Source organism: Lasioglossum baleicum, chromosome 14, assembly GCF_051020765.1.
Source record: "Lasioglossum baleicum chromosome 14, iyLasBale1, whole genome shotgun sequence".
NCBI classification, from domain to species: domain Eukaryota; kingdom Metazoa; phylum Arthropoda; class Insecta; order Hymenoptera; family Halictidae; genus Lasioglossum; species Lasioglossum baleicum.
The window spans coordinates 4,470,149-4,486,687 of record NC_134942.1 but is presented as its reverse complement, the minus strand read 5'-3'; the positions used below and the strand labels follow the sequence as shown (position 1 = coordinate 4,486,687).

Here is a 16,539-nt window from a genome sequence, read left to right as displayed (position 1 = left end):
TTTCACACATTTATGAATGTCTCACCTGCGCGCGCGCAGGCGTAGCGTGGCGGAATTGATAACTAATAATCCATAAATCCAGATCGGCAACATGGGTTTCGCTTTTACGCTGTCGATAAAGTAGAATTCTACCGATGACGATATGTCGGTGTACATATTTAGCTTTATTTTTATCGAAATGACAAAATGGATGGAAGAAAACGTGTTGAAATTACATTTTGTAATTTCAGGCAGTAAAGTCAGGCTAGGCAATATTATCTACTATAATAATATCAATATTTATGATAACTGGGAAGTCCGCTTTTTCTAGCGTGACGATTCGTCTATTCTAAGGTAAGCAATAGTTTTATATTTATTATGGAAAATACTGAACATTTTACACAATATATATTTTTTTAACGTGTCAACTTTTGAACACTTGAAACAAATAAGAATTAGAATTCCATATATGTATATTTTATTGATATCGATTCATTAATATTGATTACTTAAAATTAAACAAACTCTGAACAAATAACGACGTTTCCATTCGCACACGAATGTATAAATAAATCTAAAATGTGCAAATGTTATGTAACGAATTGTACCTATACACAGTTTGAAATGCCTCGTGTATTAGATTTAGACCATGGTAAGTATGTCCAAGTAGGTCCAAGTATGTCTCATACCGAAGGACTGAACCAATGGAAGACGGTCATGAATTTTTGCAGATGAAATAAATAACTATCGCAGCAATCTAATAAAAGTCGTTCCGGTACGAGAAGACAAACGAAAGATGGATCTATCGTAACGCTAGATGTACGAAACGCACGCGTTAATTTGTTAAGGCTAATGCGTTTCGAACACCCAGTAGAGAAGCTTGACGCAGGTCTGCGCCTGTCAACCAGCAGTTGACCTGTGTATAGTTGACCGTGGTATTTGACCGATCGCGCGCGGCAATATATATCTCTTTTGCGTGTGTGTCGCTGTGCATATTCCGCGGATTGATATCCCGATTCACGTGAGCGGTGTGTTTGAGTGCACGAAGTGATGAGAGAAGTCGCGAAGGACCCAGGCTTCTGACCACCCAGGTGAGACTGCGTGGATCGTGGATCACCAAAATATCAGGACAATCTGGGGTAAGGGAGTAGCAACCTCTTGGGGCCAGCGGTGGTCACGTGACCCGTCTGTTTACCAAAATGGTGAACGTCTATATTATACAAATGATCCCCGATTCCGTAGAAGACCCGTCGGTTCACCCGCGACAGTTCTAATACGCTAGAACGGGGTTACACGGCGGTCGTACCGTTAACAGTAATATGTCGTAGAAGAACATAGTTGAACGCTGTTGCTGCGCCTGCGATCGCGTTCCGTGTTCGGTCGCGAACGATTCCAGCGAAAGTTTGAAAGTGGCCGCACGAAAGTGTCTTCCGCTTGTAATCTCTCGGTAATTCTGCAACCGTCTGCGCGGACACCGTTCCGAACATTTTTCGAGCGTGTTCAACTACGATGCGACCACTGCCACGTTAATCCATTAACGCTCGAATTATTCGCCGTAAACTGCTTCCCGTATGCTTTGCTGCTTCTATCGCATTATTTACAAGCACCTCGGGGAAAAGTCGTACGAAAGTGTCATCGACATTAGACACTGAGCGTTAATGGGTTAATCAGCCAATGCATTGAGACATCCTTGCATCCAAAATAGTGCTGCTCTTTTTTACCAGATCCTGGTTTTGGACTTCTTTGTTTCATGTAATTTCTCTAATATCAAGCCTACTATTTTTTTCGTCCTGCCATTGCTTCGTGCTAACCGTATAATAGTTACATTGTGTTTTGTCAAGGGGGTGACTGAAGTTCCGCGAGGCCTAATTTTATTGCTGACAATGTTGAATGTACAACGTTACAGGTACAGTTGATTTATTGTCTTCTGTTGTCAAGCGTCGAAACACTTACTAACATTGCTCTATCATTCTTCTAGCGATTACAGATGATCTCTGATGTAGGTTAGTGCGATCAGGAAGCACTTTCGACGAAGACATTTAAATGTCTGAAGGTGTCCTAGCACAGCATTTAGTGCTTTGACCAGGCATTTTTAAACATGGCCACGTATCAAGTTGACTATCAGTGGTTAGTTTGGTAATTTATTCAGAAATCCATAGGATTCTATGTACCTTGAACATATTGAAATCTACAGATGATTTTTAGGGCTTACAACATAATGGACTCATCTAGGATATCCACTTTCCTAATATCGATTTTATTGATAGTCTATGGCAGTTTCCGATCTCTCAACATGGAACAGGAAGCTAGAGAAAGAGAAAAAGAAAAGGAACGTAGTAATTTACTGACTGGAATACTCAGCAATTGTAGCACAGCCAATGCAGATGGTGCTAATGGAAGAGTTCAAACCTTAAACACGATGCATGCTCTTTTTCTACCTCTTGGTGCTTCCATCTCTCTGCTCATCATGTTTTTCTTTTTTGATAGCATGCAGATGCTTGTAACCATCTGTACAGCTAGTAAGTTTCATCGATGAGAGAATTAATGAGAGATCAATGGAGAGAAACACTGGGGAGAACCATCGCTGACTATATCCTTTGTTCGCAGTTGTGGCTACGGTTGCATTGGCGTTTCTTTTACTGCCTATGTGTCAATACATTATTAGACCGTGTTCAGACGGTAACAAAATATCGTTCGGTGTCTGTGGAAGGTTTACAGGTGCAGAACTACTTTCATTCTCTTTGAGTGTGAGTATAGTATGCATCTGGGTCTTGACCGGGCATTGGCTACTGATGGACGCAATGGGTATGGGACTTTGCGTAGCGTTTATCGCATTCTTTCGACTACCTAGTCTAAAGGTATCTACCATACTGCTAACGGGCCTTCTGATTTACGATGTCTTCTGGGTTTTCTTTTCGTCCTACATATTCAGCACAAACGTAATGGTTAAGGTGAGTTTCCAGAATTCAGAACTGGGGTTGTTCTAGTCTTGAACGCTCTGTTATAGCATTCTATTGTAGTTTCGAACGTATTTTGTGAAACATCTAGACTAGAATACCCCCATGATACGAGTATAAGAATCGTTTAATTGTTGGAACTGACTGTTACTGTTGTTCTTCTAATAGGTAGCAACTAGATCGGCAGATAACCCAGTGAATCTTGTGGCTAGAAGGTTGCACTTAGGTGGCGTAGCGAGAGAAGCACCAAAACTTCCTCTACCTGGAAAGTTAGTCTTTCCATCGATGCATCAAGCAGGACATTTTTCTATGCTAGGACTTGGCGACGTTGTGATGCCGGGACTATTGCTTTGTTTTGTTTTGCGGTACGATGCATACAAAAAAACGCAACTATTGCCAGGCGGTTGTGAAACAGGAGTTCCGCCCCCGCGTCACATAAACCGTATTAGTTACTTTCATTGTTCCCTGATCGGTTATTTTCTGGGATTACTTACTGCTACCGTAAGCTCCGAGGTGTTTAAAGCTGCGCAGCCTGCCTTATTATACCTTGTGCCCTTTACCTTGTTGCCGCTGCTCACGATGGCATACCTGAAGGTACTCTCGATTAACAGTCTTTATCTTCATACTGTAATCATGTTTACACGCACGGGGAAACTATGTAAACATACAACGATGCATTTCAGGGTGATCTACGTCGGATGTGGAGCGAACCGTTCATATCTCAACAACCTTCTAAACACATGGAAGTTTGACAAGAGTCATGGGTTTGTGTACATTACACATTACGGAAAGGAAACTATTTGTATCAATCCTGTTGTCATTTATCATCACGCCCTTATTTTTATCAATGTCATTTAATGTAAGTAATTCATTTCTATGCGCAGTACACATCTTTTAACGATGCAATGAGAATTGCAGTTGCATAGTCAAAGAACAATACCAGTAATTCACGGTGCAATCGAAGGTTTCACATATTTTACACGTTCTTTTGTCTTCGCTGGTCGTAAACACAATACATATTAGCAGTGGAAAGTCTTTTGTGTTCTGAATTGAAAGACGAAACAATTCTCGAGAAACGTGTTTAGAATATATCAACACTGCTATATGAGTACGTATTGTTGGATGACTTGATTTTTGTTCCACAATTTAGTAGGTATACTAAAACGCGGGAGTCGCGAGAGTCATTTCAAAGAGAAAATATAATTTTTATTTCAGCACAATGAGATCATCGTATTGTAATATCTTTTACATTGACACAAGAAACAAAAAAAGAAACATTTTTTCTCTTTTCTTTCTCTACATTGAACTAATAACGTGTTCTATATATTCATGATTTTACTCTAACTCCATTATAAATGTGTGTGATACTCCGTGCAGAAAGTTTCTTTTTAATTTATTGTTCAATGGATATCAGAATAATTGTATGTCACATGTAGTTACGAATAGAGTAATTCGATAATTATTCGGAGATTTCCATGAAAATCTAGTGAATGTATGTGTGTAGGTTGTGACTTTCTTTTATTCGGAGCTAGTGTCGAACAAAGCATCGTTCAGTGCGAACTTGTATATAAATTTTTCGTTTTTATAAATTTAAGGAATAAAATTTACAGTTTGTTATTAGGATTAAACAGCAAGGCGTCTCACTTGCCAAATGTCATGCTGGCACATAGCATGGCGTGACCGAGATAACTGATAATACAGTCTTAGAAAGGATGAAAGTGGAAGAAGCTGTAGGAAAACTCCTACCGTAAATGAGAGGATAATGAACATTGAATTGCATACGTATTTACCGTCTTGATTTTCAAGAACTATCTCGTGATAAGAAAAAGAGTTTGTTATCGCAAAATAGAGTTTCTTAACTAAGCTCTTGCTATGGATAGGCAGTTCAGGAAGACTTTGTATGTTTATTTAAAAACAAGACTGAAAATAATATTATACGAAAAGCCAATTTATTGCAAGGTCTCTGAAAGAAAAACAATCAATTCCTTTCGTTTGTAACTTTCTCGTATCACTTTACGGTAGCACATAGATTGATATATATATATATATAATGTATGATATACATATATAATATTATGCAACGTGACACAAGTAAATACTGATTGCATTCGTAACATTCGTATCCTATAATTTTCAATAGATTACATTCGAATTAGAGTCAGAGATTGGTTAATTATTTTTTTGGCTGTTGTAATTTATCGAATCACCAGTCTGAAAGTTACAAAAAGAAAAATGCTATATTAGCCTCTGAACATATTTTATAAATAAGAACATTTGTTAGAATGTTAGCATATATTATTATTATTATTCGTTTCGCAACTTAGAACGGTATAGCGATATTAGAGATGGTAAATGATTGGGTGAACACAGTATCAATTTAAAGTAAACTTACTTGTACACTTGTATATTGACTTAGAAAGTGAAATTTCACTCGTAACACAGAAAAGAACAGATTGTATCGCATCTGTTTCATTAACGAGGATATTTTGTAATCCGTTCGCCTTAAGTGTTTCATTGTTTTATTTTGTATTCAACAGTCGATGCTAAAAGGTGTTATACAAAAACTAATTATTTAGAACCATTTCAAAGGTTTATTTATACACAGATATTTTTTTACTTACGTTAACACAGTTCAAACTATTTATAATGAACTATTCATACTTCATAACGAACGAAATACTCTTTTTGATACGGTTTAATTAGTTTTTGTATAAAACTGCGACTCTTCCCTTTATTCGCTTACCTGTCCATAGCACAAGCAGTTTGCTCTTATTCATTACGCGCTCTATAGAGGACATTTTTTATGAGTAAAAGAAAAAAACGAAAAAGAACAGAATACCTATTTCACTTTATAATATAAGGACACAAGTGATAAAGTATATTTTAACTACTTCCGTTACGAACGAATAAAAAAAAAAAGAACAAAAAAGACTTGATCATCCTCGACGTAGGCGAAACGAAATGCGTTTTCATAGACATGTCGAAAAGCTTAAGACTTAGTTTAATTGTTCGCTGTAAGGTCTCTTATTTCCGAAGAAACCAACGTACGTTACAATACAGGGTTCATTCTACTGTGATGTATGTACGTTTTAACTTTCATTTTCTCCTTCCATTGTACATAATATTGAAGAACCCTATACATTAATTTTGTATTGTCAGATACGCGCCAATCCTGTAATCGACCGTTCAATTGATTGTATAAAAAAAAAGTACGACAAATAATTTTTGTACATTTAAATTAAGTCGAGCGTTTTCGTTGGAATGATTATAGAGGTGTTGTGCAATATAAGGAGGTAACATTTCGTTTTTTTACAAGTGGTTTCGTTGTTACAGGAGGGTCTTGCGAGACACTACTATTCCTTTAGGACTTTAGGAGAAACATTTGTATTACGCTCTTTGCTTTAATTACAATTCTTCTTTTGATTCGTATCACTTTTTTTTTCTTCTTTTTTGTTTTGTACAAACAGAATTTAAATCACGATACATTGTAGAAAATACCGATTGTAAGATCACGACTTAGTTTATGGTGAAAATGAAAGGTGGATCAAATTATTATATATATATTTTCTCTCTCTTTCTCTCTTCTAGATTAAGTAATGAGCCACACTTTGATTAACAAGAGAGTCTTCAAGTCTGAGAAAAAAGAATAATTTATTTGACTAGGATAACAAGTTCTGGAACAAAAGCATGTACATAAAATGAAACCGAGCACTCGACTGTCCTTCAGTTTTCCCACAAACTAAGTGACAAAAATCTATATATATAAATATATATCTATATATATATATATATACAGTAGCGGAGACAAAAGTTTAAGACCGCTCTAAAGAAGACGATAACTTTTTTAATATTGTACTATACGATTTGAACTTTTTTGGGAAGCTAGAGCAATTAGTTTACTAAAGGATGTGAAAAGAAATATTTTCAAAAATTGCAATTGATCGGAATTGTTGAAAAATTACTAGAAGTTGAATTTTTAACTTTTTTATGTGGGTCTATATCGAAAGTTTAAAAAATACATTTTATAGATCTGTGTCAATTAAACATATTCTGAAAATTTCGTCAAAATCGGTCGACGATGCAATGAGCCACAAACGTTTAAAGATGGTAAAAATTGCAGATTTTTAAAATTTTCGGCAATAAATCGTGAAAATCTGCAATTTTTACCATCTTTAAACGTTTGTAATTCATTGTAACGTCGACCGATTTTGACGAAATTTTCAGAATATGTTTAATTGACACAAATCTACAAAACTTATTTTTTTAAATTTTCAATATAGGCCCACATAAAAACGTTAGAAATGCAACTTTTAGTATCTTCTCAACAATTCCGATCAATTGCAATTTTTGGAAAAATTTCTTTTCACATCCTTTAGTAAACTAATTGCTCTAGCTTCCCAAAAAAGTTCAAATCGTATAGTACAATATTAAAAAAGTTATCGTCTTCTTTAGAGCGGTCTTAAACTTTTGTCCGCTACTGTATATATATATATTTAGCTATACGACGATTCGTACGATAAAAAGCGAAGCAATCGGGGGAAACACATTTAAAAAAAAATCGGGAATTAAGTCGTAAATAGAACATTAATTAAAATGCTAAATATAATATAGCTAATAACACTAAGAGCACTTTGCTTGTACTGTTGCAATTCTTGACTTGCATGTGTACAGCTATGTACATTTTTATATATAATAAAGCACGATCATTTTCATGTGGTCGTGTTTAAAAAAAAAAAGTAAAGTTATTGAATAAACTTAACGTGTTCTTTTTCTATTAGTTCTCTTTTATGTATATATAAATTATATATATATTATAAGTATATTTTAAGTACAATATTTAACTTTCAGCGATTATTACGATAACCAGAAAGAAATGGATGGTGTTACAGTCTGCTGTGTGTTTTTAGGAAACTACGACGGTATATCCAATTTGACATCCTTCCGCAACGTGAAAGATGGCAATTCTTTTACAGATCACACCTACTAGGAAATCTGCGAATCAGACGCTGCTCTGTCCGATTGCCACGTTATCTAAATTTCGTTTAATGCTCTCCAGCTCGTTCATATCAGTCACCGAGGATTCGCATTTGTACACCACCAGGGAATGATAAAAGTGTACAGCGAAAGCTATGAAGACTATTAGGACCGGGATCACTATGATAGTGCTGGCAGTCGCGGCTGTGAAAGAGTAGTCCCAGAACTTCACCCAACAGAGTATAGCTACCTCGACCAAAAACAGAAACAGGCCCAGAACTGTGGAGAAGGCCCACGCCAACTCGATGAAACCGCGCATTCTCTCGTGCGGCGATTCCGTTACCAATCGCGATACTTGAAGCTTACTGATGGCCTCAATATTCGGTAACAAATATGTGCTTATCATTAGAGCAAAGATGTGCACTGATACCAGGACGGTTGTGCAAACAGCGAACATCACGAACAGCCACTCTGGCACCGCGTTCGGATCGTTTATTTGGAGTTCTACCATAGCCACCTGAAAGTCAGAAAAAAAGAATACCGGTACAATGAAACATATTCGCACACCGGGTACACGCCGTAATCGAGTCGACCAAATGCATGATTTAAACGACAGAGTGCACGTTCAGCTAAAAACACGCGACTAAAAGTAGTTTCGCTTTTTGCAAGGGCGCGCGTACAATACAAGTCCGAGATAGTGTATACCGTACAATGAATAGAATGAATTACCATAACTTCTGTGCGGGCGCGCAAGATATATTGTTAAAGAAAGTGATATTTGTCTTACATAATCATAGATCAGACTGAAGATTACACAGAATTGTCGTTCGCGTCTGCCTAATGATTTTCAGGAAACGTTGTGTAATCCCCGGCAGATTTTCTGATTATACAAACATAGATTTCTTGGAAAATTTTACTCAGCGAAGAATTCGCGACTCTGCGACCGTTCCGAATATGTAGTAAATACATGATCATGAATATTTCAGCGGTCACTTGACGCGGCTCCATTAACCATTGGCATTTTATAGTTACATCATAGACTATTACAAAGTAATGAACGTATGAACCTTGCAAAGGTGCACTGTTCCCTCGTGGAAGATTATGTAAAAGTATTTCCTGAAATACTTTCAAATTATAAAATTCGATTCCCTGTATTTGCAATTACGGACCGCGTTATAAGCAACTTCGAATTTGTACAAATCAAATTAAATTAGATAGAAATCAAATCGCGATTTTTGTTCCGCGTTACAGGAGGGTTTACTGTATCTTGCGATACGACAGCGGAAGCGACCGGTATACGGAAGACTATTCTGGGTAGAGGCTAGTGCGCCACTGCAGGGTTAATTGAACGTTGATCAACGGTACAGCTAAACAGCGTGCTGGCACGATGTCGGTGACAGCGTCGAGTGTTTCGTCAGAACGGATAACATTGCCAGGATGCATAGGAACACGCCGATTCGTATGGGAATTCGTTCTCTGGGTACATTCAGAAGGAAGCAGATGCTTACCATTGCAAATCCGCTTAACAATTCCGATGTTGTTGCAGTTGCTTTCAATTTAGCGCGACTCATGTGGAGTCTCCTCCACGAGAGACCTTCAGGACCATCAGGATCTTCCGTATGGGGGGCGGACGGTGTTGGCGGTACCTGGGGTCCTGCACACGTACAGCAACATGTGTATGGCACATTGTTCGAGATGTTACTGTTCGAATGGGGACTCGAAAACGGAAGGCTGCCCATTGATCTCATATCCAAGGCCACGTAGCGATTGTTCCTGCTCCTTGGCGACAGGACCAACTCGCTTTGAGAAGCGTACAAGGTACTCTTCGAGTTGTAATGGGAATAGCTGGCATCATTGGTTTGAGCATGCTTGGGTAGATAGGCTAGAGAAGTTGGTCTAATCCTATGAGCGCCATAAGACAATTGAGTAAAATCAATCTGAGTAAACTTGTCCGCTTTCCCTGCTATCTCTTCGTTGCTCTTTAGCGAGGTGATGGTATTGCTCCTTCCACGCCTTTCATCGTGATTGGGAACACTGTATCGCTTTGCCAGATCCTTTTCGACGACATTATCGTTCGACATATTGCTGCCTTTAATCTTGAAACTTCTATACTCCCCAGAACACCGACACACGCTCTATCAGATTCTGTTGCTATGTCATCGATGCTTCCTTCTGCGGCACGGGGAGTCAAAGGATCGTGGCACCGTTTTCGCATATGTTCAATGTTATCATTGTTTCCTTCCCAATGGATTGAGTCACTGCCGCTGCACGTTCACACAATCACACAGGTACGATTACCATACGCTTAAATCCTTGCCACTATATTCGTTCTGCTTCATCATTGTAACATTCTTTTAAAAAAAAATGACTAAAATATCACCCTTTCGTTTGCAACAGGAACATCATTGAATTAACGTGAACCGTGGCCAAGGAACGACTCGTTTCTCAGGATGTCGTTTAGATGCATTAAAAGCAAGTAGTACCGTTTAATTAAAAAAATAATTTAATTGGATCACCGATTGGTTGGTGCGCTCACATGGATATTGTAACAGGGACCGCACTGAACCGAATTCAACCGTGGCGAAGAGCGCCACATCCTTTGGGACGTTGTCTGGGGTCTGGGATTTGAGAGCTGCGAAAGCACTCTAAGTGTCCCGAATCGGAGCGAGTTGCTAGCGGCCTCCACGGCGGAACACTGACCGAAGGCTGGCGTCGCATCGCCGAGGAATACACATGACGTACCCGACTGAATCATAACAATAGTATTAATTGCCTCCGAGGCATATCGACTACATAATAACCGACTGTGTGGTCCTAGCGTACGTGCATGACTGCCATCGCTTCGTGGATCCCCGTCTCTCCTCTCTGGCGCGTCTACGAAACGCGACTTCGGCCAATGACGCTTGTGCTCCTGACTTTGAAACGAAAGATAAGACGGCACGATGAAGGTATCCTGCGCAGATACCTAGATGCCAGTTATAACAATGTCGTTAAATACTAATGGTTCGAAGAGGGAAGTACATCGACTAATTTTCGTGATTGATGAATGGTGCATTTGTGTTTTTCTTTAACTGCTCTCGTAAATCTCACTGTGACTAGGCCATGGTCGAGGTACGCTGGCGTTTTACGATATCTGGATTAACATACTTATCTCTCTCGTATTATGTTTTCTATTTGCAGAAGGTCTGATTATATTGAGTATTATTATTATTTCGTTAGCAAAAAGAGAGGGGAACAGACATATCTGCAAGTATGTTTGCATGCGGATAAAAGAATCGTCATTGGAGAAACCATTTTGAGTTGCGGCAACAGTGGAAAAACAAAGAGTTGTGGAAAACGATCTTCCTAGTTATAAACGTGTCGCCATTATTCACGTGGACAGCTCGAATATCCAACAATAAGGTGCGACATAGTTAACGATCGATCAGGTACCTGTTGTCTTCTCAAAAACAAGTTTCCCGACGGGAAGATTGCAAATTTTCAAATGTACGAACTTCAAGCATATTTATTCTGTTTCGTTTGCATTATGTGGAATTCCTACGCAACACAAGTTTCAAGTGGTCGCGCTAATGTGTGTCATCAGTGATTTATCGGAAGAATGTTATCTCTCAACAGTTAATTTACATGCGTAATTGCGTGGATAATTTAGAAGGAATTGTTGCGAGGATTGGTCTTCAGCGAACCGGCCATACCATATTCACACTTGTGTATACAATTGATTGTTAGGATTCTGAGTAAGGCCTAATGGGTTTATAGAGTGATGCCTGAGGCATCGTAGAAGACTAGGAAGCTGAAGCTCGAATAAAGAATAATTCAGTGAAGGGGAAGTATTCTTTCTCTGCTGACCTTCCACAAGTAAACTGGTTTTGGCCCACTGTCTTATTGTGGCGCGCAAGTAACCGGGAACCCAATAAATATTTCACTGTTGTCTAGAAACTTAACTAAAAACTTTCATCGAAGACTTGTCTACTGCTAAACAAGAAAATTGTCTATCTTTCCAAGTTATAGTAGTACTTTATTCAATGAAAGAAGCCTAACGATAGTTACTGAAGAATCCTTTAAAAATAAAAAAATGAATACAAGAGGATTGTTGGTTAATTGTTCCATAGCAACATCATTCGTAAACTAACAAGTTATTTTAAATAATGTAAACTGGCATGTTTGTTAAAAATTTTTGCCTGAAAGAAAGTAATTAAGTTCCTTTTAAATGTACTGCATTTATTAAGAAACGCAAGTTAAGAAAAGGATATCGTCAAGTTATGAATAGACTGCGGATCTATATATATGTAAAATAAAAATGTTCTGCATTGATCGTGGGAAGGTGGAATAAAATAAAAATGTCATCCCTTAATGACTTTGTTATATTACAACAGAATTACGATATTCTGAAATTTTTCTAATCCTTTACTGTTTTATGTTTCACCCAACCAATTTCTTTATAAATGCATAAAGATCCGCAGTCTAGCTATGAATAGACTGCGGATTTTATGCATTTATGATAAAAATGGCTACGCACAATTTAAAGCAGTGGTCATATTGAAAAGATTTAAGGATAAGGTAATTAATTGATAAAAAATTTTGTATTTGATGCTTATGAATAACTTTACTGCGTCCGAGACGATGCAACCCGTTGGGCTATCGCGCTTTTGGCTGTCGGGTTGCATCGTCTTGGCGCCAGTGATGGATGCTTAGACCATATATTAGGTATATGTATATGGTCTAAGGATGGATGCCCCTAAATGTGTCGTGAGCCACTGTAAGCTACACTGAGGGACGAAAGTATTCGTACACCCTTTAAAACAGAATAAGTTTTTTATAATTGTACCAAATGTGTGTGTGTGTGATCTGATTTTTTAGAATCTATTACGAAATGATATGCAAACAAGATTTTCCAAAAATTATAATTTACATATGGTTACATGCAAAAATAAAAAAGGCATTTTTTAAAACTTTTTATTTGGGCCCTCAATGAAAATTTAAAATATATGTTTTGTAGATTTATGTTAGTTATACTCATGCTGAAAATTACATGGAAATCGGTTGACGCAGGAAAAAACGACACGCATCGAAAGATGTACGATTCTAAAAGTCGTGTAACACTCGATTTTACCATTTTTAACCGCTTGTAGCTCGTGTGTATGTTAATCGATGTTAATGAAATTTTCAGCATGTGTGTAACTATATAACATAGGTCTACAAAACACATATATTTTAAATTTTCATTAAGGGCCCAAATAAAAGTTTTAAAAAATGTCTTTTTTATTTTTGCATGTAACCTTGTAAATTATAATTTTTGGAAAATCTGCATATCATTTCGTAAACCAATGCTTCTAATTGATTATAAAAAATCAGGTCGTTCGGTACAATTATAAAAAAGTTATTGTACGAATACTTTCGTCCCTCATTGTAGATACAGAGGGGAACTCTGCTAGATACGTTATGATACATTACTGCAAATAGCCATTCTGAGCACGCATGCGCGACAAAACCCGTCCCATATTTCACATTTCAATTTTCATTTTCACCACTGCGGTTTGGTTCAGGTTCAGGTAATCAGGTGGCGATGTAGCGATTGCGGCGCGTGCGCAAAAGTTTTACGTTCTGGTTCACGATCTGGAACTCACTGACTGGAACTCTCTTACTCTTACTCACTCTTACTCTTACACTCTGTTGCACTCTGTTGCACTCTATCGTTTAAAGTGCATTGTGATTCTAAATACGTATAGTATAGTCAGACGAACCGTCAGCGAATAAATAAATGTTGATGTTGTATAGGACAACACTCGTGCACATTTTGTGAGCACACAGAGGGATAAACAAGGGTCGTTTTTCATCGAGTCAACTTCTGAAAATCTTCCGTAGAGACGTTCACGAACTTACGGTATCAAATCGGCGGACGAAAATAAACAACCGTGTGCCTCGATGCAATATTTTGGTGCATCGAAATGTTGTGGCGCATATTGCAAACAGAAATATATTAACGTGTGTAACGTTACGAGTTTCTTTCAGTAACGTTAAGACGCATTTTCGTATCAATCGGTCCAGTAGTGGTCCACTTCATTAGGAAAAATTTCAGTATCCTTGGCGCCTTCGAAGTTGTAATACACAAACACTCTCGCGAATCGATGAGCAACGAATCGTTTCGCATTGAGATCAATTGAAAGAACAATTAACGTGTTAACTGATAATTGAAAATTTTAGTTTTCTCATTTGTCCACCTTGAGATTGTTGTTTTGGTGTCAATGGTTGCATATTCTGTGGGGTAAATTCGCATTCCTGTTGACTGTGTCTACGAAACTCTACGAGAACTCGAGAACATTCGCGATCGAGAAATCGCAGTCTCGCATCCCTGAGTGGAGGTTAGCGTCTACAAATAAACAGCTACGAAACAGACTTGTGTCGTGTGATTTTTTCACGCAACTTGTGCCGAAAATCGCCGCTGGTTGCACAACTCTCGAGGACGTCTGTGGGATTTGTCGAGAAGTATTGTTTACCGTGACGCAGATACACAGAGACTGTCTCCTTGAACTCTCTATTGTTCCAAATGACAGTAAGTTATTTGCTTCTTCTCCGTTGATTGTTGCTTTCGAATGTGACAGTGCTCTCTGTGTAGTATTAACTTTTTCAATCTTACCGGTAACTATATACACCCATTGTTCCGGAACTTTAGTTGAACATGCTGTAGCTACGTTATTTCCACGATTACTAAATAGGTGCTTTATTCCTTGTTGCCTTTCTTTCTATTTAGAACACAATGGGAGGAGCAAATCTTCACACACCTCCTTCGATATTCCAACACATGATGGGCCAACAGAGCATGTCCCAGCAGCCCGGACCGTGGATGCATATGCCGCAAGTGCCTCCAATGTCTATGCCATGGAGTATGCACTCCTTGCAACAACCGAAGCTGGTCAGATTTACCGGTGGGACTACCTTCGAACCAATCCTCCATCAGAAAAGAAAATTAGCACTTTCAGATATAGTGGACACGTGAGCGACCAAACCGTTGGCTTTTAGATATTCAATGATTGAATACAGATTGTAACAAATCGTTATAATATTGCAGGAGACAAACTAAGCAGTTCATAACAGAGGAAAAAATGGCAGCACATTTCAAAGATTTGCACATTAGTCCCAATTACCAGTCGCAATCTCCTACAACATCCACAGTGGTAACAGATGCACAAGTGTCTTCTCCCGGCGAGCTGAATATGGACTTGGAAGTTGGAGCAACGAATTTAGATGCGGATCCAACAAAATCTGGGCAACCCAAATTGGTTCTTTCAGAGGAGATTAAGAGGCTACAGCCAGATCCTGTTATTCCACCTTCGCTGTTATCTAAACTGTATGTTGGAACGTTTATTTTCACAAATACAGGGTGAACCATGAATCGTGACCAGTAGAGATTACTCTGTTATTAGCAGTCCAATCGAAAATGTTATTATCAGGTATAGCATGGTTTCAAGAGAGCTTTCACGTATAGCCAATTTTTTTTGTCAACTCTTTTTTCCATGATTTTTCAAGGTCACCTTCAATTTTTTGAAAATACATATATTATGTTTACGTCTATTTGTTAAAGGATTTCAAGGCGAATTCGGTAAGTATCATAACATAAACAAAATTGCGACAAATTGTTTTTCTAATTTTTTTTACAAAAAATTTGCTATAATGATGTAAAAGCTCGTTTGAAACCACGCTGTACGTAATGAAAACATTTTCGATCGGACTGCTAATGACAGAGTAATCTCTACTGGTCACGATTCGTGGTTCATTCTGTATAAGTCACCATGTCCAGAGCATAAATTTACTTTGTCCGGAACTCTTGCCAAAGATGATAAAGCTTTACAGGTTTTCGATTTCAGAGAGAGGCCCTCCATGGCACTAGTACTTTGGGAACCACCGAGTAAACACCTACGTCTCCTGCCATCAAGGGTTACATCGCCCCCGGTTCCCAGCGCATCCGATAGTAACAACAACAGTAATAGCAACAACAATAACAACGAAGCCATTCCGAACTTGAACGAGACAATGCAATCGAGTAATTCACCAGCGTTCGAACCGATGGAATTATGACGATAATCCTGTTAGCATGTTCCTTACTTTTTTTCGTTTCCTATTAGAAAAGTAAAGAGTATGGCATTACGTTCTAACATCTATATGTATAAATATGGAGAACACATCAAAAAATATATTGCTCTTCGTACTTCTTTATTCGACGTCATAAGTTCGCGTAATGCTGTAAAAGTAGTTGAGGTATGGAATCTTTTCTAATTGAACGAAGCTAGTTTTTGTTATTCAGTGAGAATTTTTTTTACTTCAGTTGGTGCGTTCGGGGGCGTACTTACTATGTTTCGCAAGATCTGCAATTATCGTAATAAGGATACGAGTATTAAAAAAGTAGAAGAAGAAATAAGCAAAGCGGATTGGTTACTTTCTATACCGAATACGATTGGTTGTACGAGTGGAGAGAAGATGAAGGTAGAATTCTATTATTTACACATTAACGCGGTTAATATTAAGCATAACGAACAGTGTTCGGGTGTAATATTCTTACTAATTAGTTGTCACGTTTCACGTACACGTTAATCGGATTCTTTTGTTCTACGATGTAACGTTAGAATGAATAGAA

General features: G+C 38.0%; 3 protein-coding genes across 6 annotated transcripts; 2 read left to right on the top strand and 1 right to left on the bottom strand.

Annotated features, from left to right (window-relative positions):
- The first annotated feature begins 170 nt into the window (after positions 1 to 170).
- Sppl (signal peptide peptidase-like protein) lies at positions 171 to 3,913 on the top strand. Of its 4 annotated transcripts, XM_076437956.1 has the most exons (8): positions 173 to 333; positions 711 to 1,070; positions 1,821 to 1,885; positions 1,958 to 2,106; positions 2,185 to 2,498; positions 2,587 to 2,930; positions 3,105 to 3,530; positions 3,620 to 3,913. In XM_076437956.1, the coding sequence occupies exons 4-8, from the start codon at positions 2,078 to 2,080 to the stop codon at positions 3,686 to 3,688; spliced, it is 1,182 nt and encodes a 393-aa protein (XP_076294071.1). In that variant the 5' UTR covers positions 173 to 333; positions 711 to 1,070; positions 1,821 to 1,885; positions 1,958 to 2,077; the 3' UTR covers positions 3,689 to 3,913. The 4 variants fall into 4 exon arrangements, with proteins under 4 accessions (XP_076294073.1, XP_076294071.1, XP_076294072.1 ...); XM_076437958.1 differs by having other exon boundaries at positions 171 to 1,118; XM_076437957.1 differs by lacking the exons at positions 173 to 333; positions 711 to 1,070 and adding an exon at positions 1,139 to 1,731.
- Positions 3,914 to 7,935: 4,022 nt separating this feature from the next.
- On the bottom strand, positions 7,936 to 10,060 carry LOC143215654 (calcium release-activated calcium channel protein 1). The gene is made up of 2 exons (XM_076437962.1): positions 9,419 to 10,060; positions 7,936 to 8,427 (listed from the first exon to the last, which is right to left on the bottom strand). Exons 1-2 carry the CDS (start codon positions 9,989 to 9,991, stop codon positions 7,936 to 7,938), a joined length of 1,065 nt encoding a protein of 354 aa, XP_076294077.1. The 5' UTR covers positions 9,992 to 10,060.
- Positions 10,061 to 14,319: 4,259 nt separating this feature from the next.
- On the top strand, positions 14,320 to 16,099 carry LOC143215662 (uncharacterized). The gene is made up of 4 exons (XM_076437973.1): positions 14,320 to 14,460; positions 14,659 to 14,900; positions 14,977 to 15,255; positions 15,773 to 16,099. The coding sequence occupies exons 1-4, from the start codon at positions 14,455 to 14,457 to the stop codon at positions 15,981 to 15,983; spliced, it is 738 nt and encodes a 245-aa protein (XP_076294088.1). The 5' UTR covers positions 14,320 to 14,454; the 3' UTR covers positions 15,984 to 16,099.
- The last annotated feature ends 440 nt before the right edge of the window (positions 16,100 to 16,539 follow it).

Excerpts from the sequence above, each read along its gene's own strand:
- LOC143215662 (XM_076437973.1), top strand. Across the intron at positions 14,901-14,976 it reads CTTTCAGATATAGTGGACAC|GAGACAAACTAAGCAGTTCA; the intron begins GTGAGCGACCAA and ends ATAATATTGCAG. Across the intron at positions 15,256-15,772 it reads CCTTCGCTGTTATCTAAACT|AGAGAGGCCCTCCATGGCAC; the intron begins GTATGTTGGAAC and ends TTTCGATTTCAG.
- LOC143215654 (XM_076437962.1), bottom strand. The coding sequence starts at position 9,991 with ATGTCGAACGATAATGTCGTCGAAAAGGATCTGGCAAAGCGATACAGT. Across the intron at positions 8,428-9,418 it reads TGTTAAGCGGATTTGCAATG|GTGGCTATGGTAGAACTCCA; the intron begins GTAAGCATCTGC and ends TCTGACTTTCAG.
- Sppl (XM_076437958.1), top strand. The coding sequence starts at position 2,078 with ATGGCCACGTATCAAGTTGACTATCAGTG. Across the intron at positions 2,931-3,104 it reads GCACAAACGTAATGGTTAAG|GTAGCAACTAGATCGGCAGA; the intron begins GTGAGTTTCCAG and ends TTCTTCTAATAG. Across the intron at positions 3,531-3,619 it reads TCACGATGGCATACCTGAAG|GGTGATCTACGTCGGATGTG; the intron begins GTACTCTCGATT and ends GATGCATTTCAG.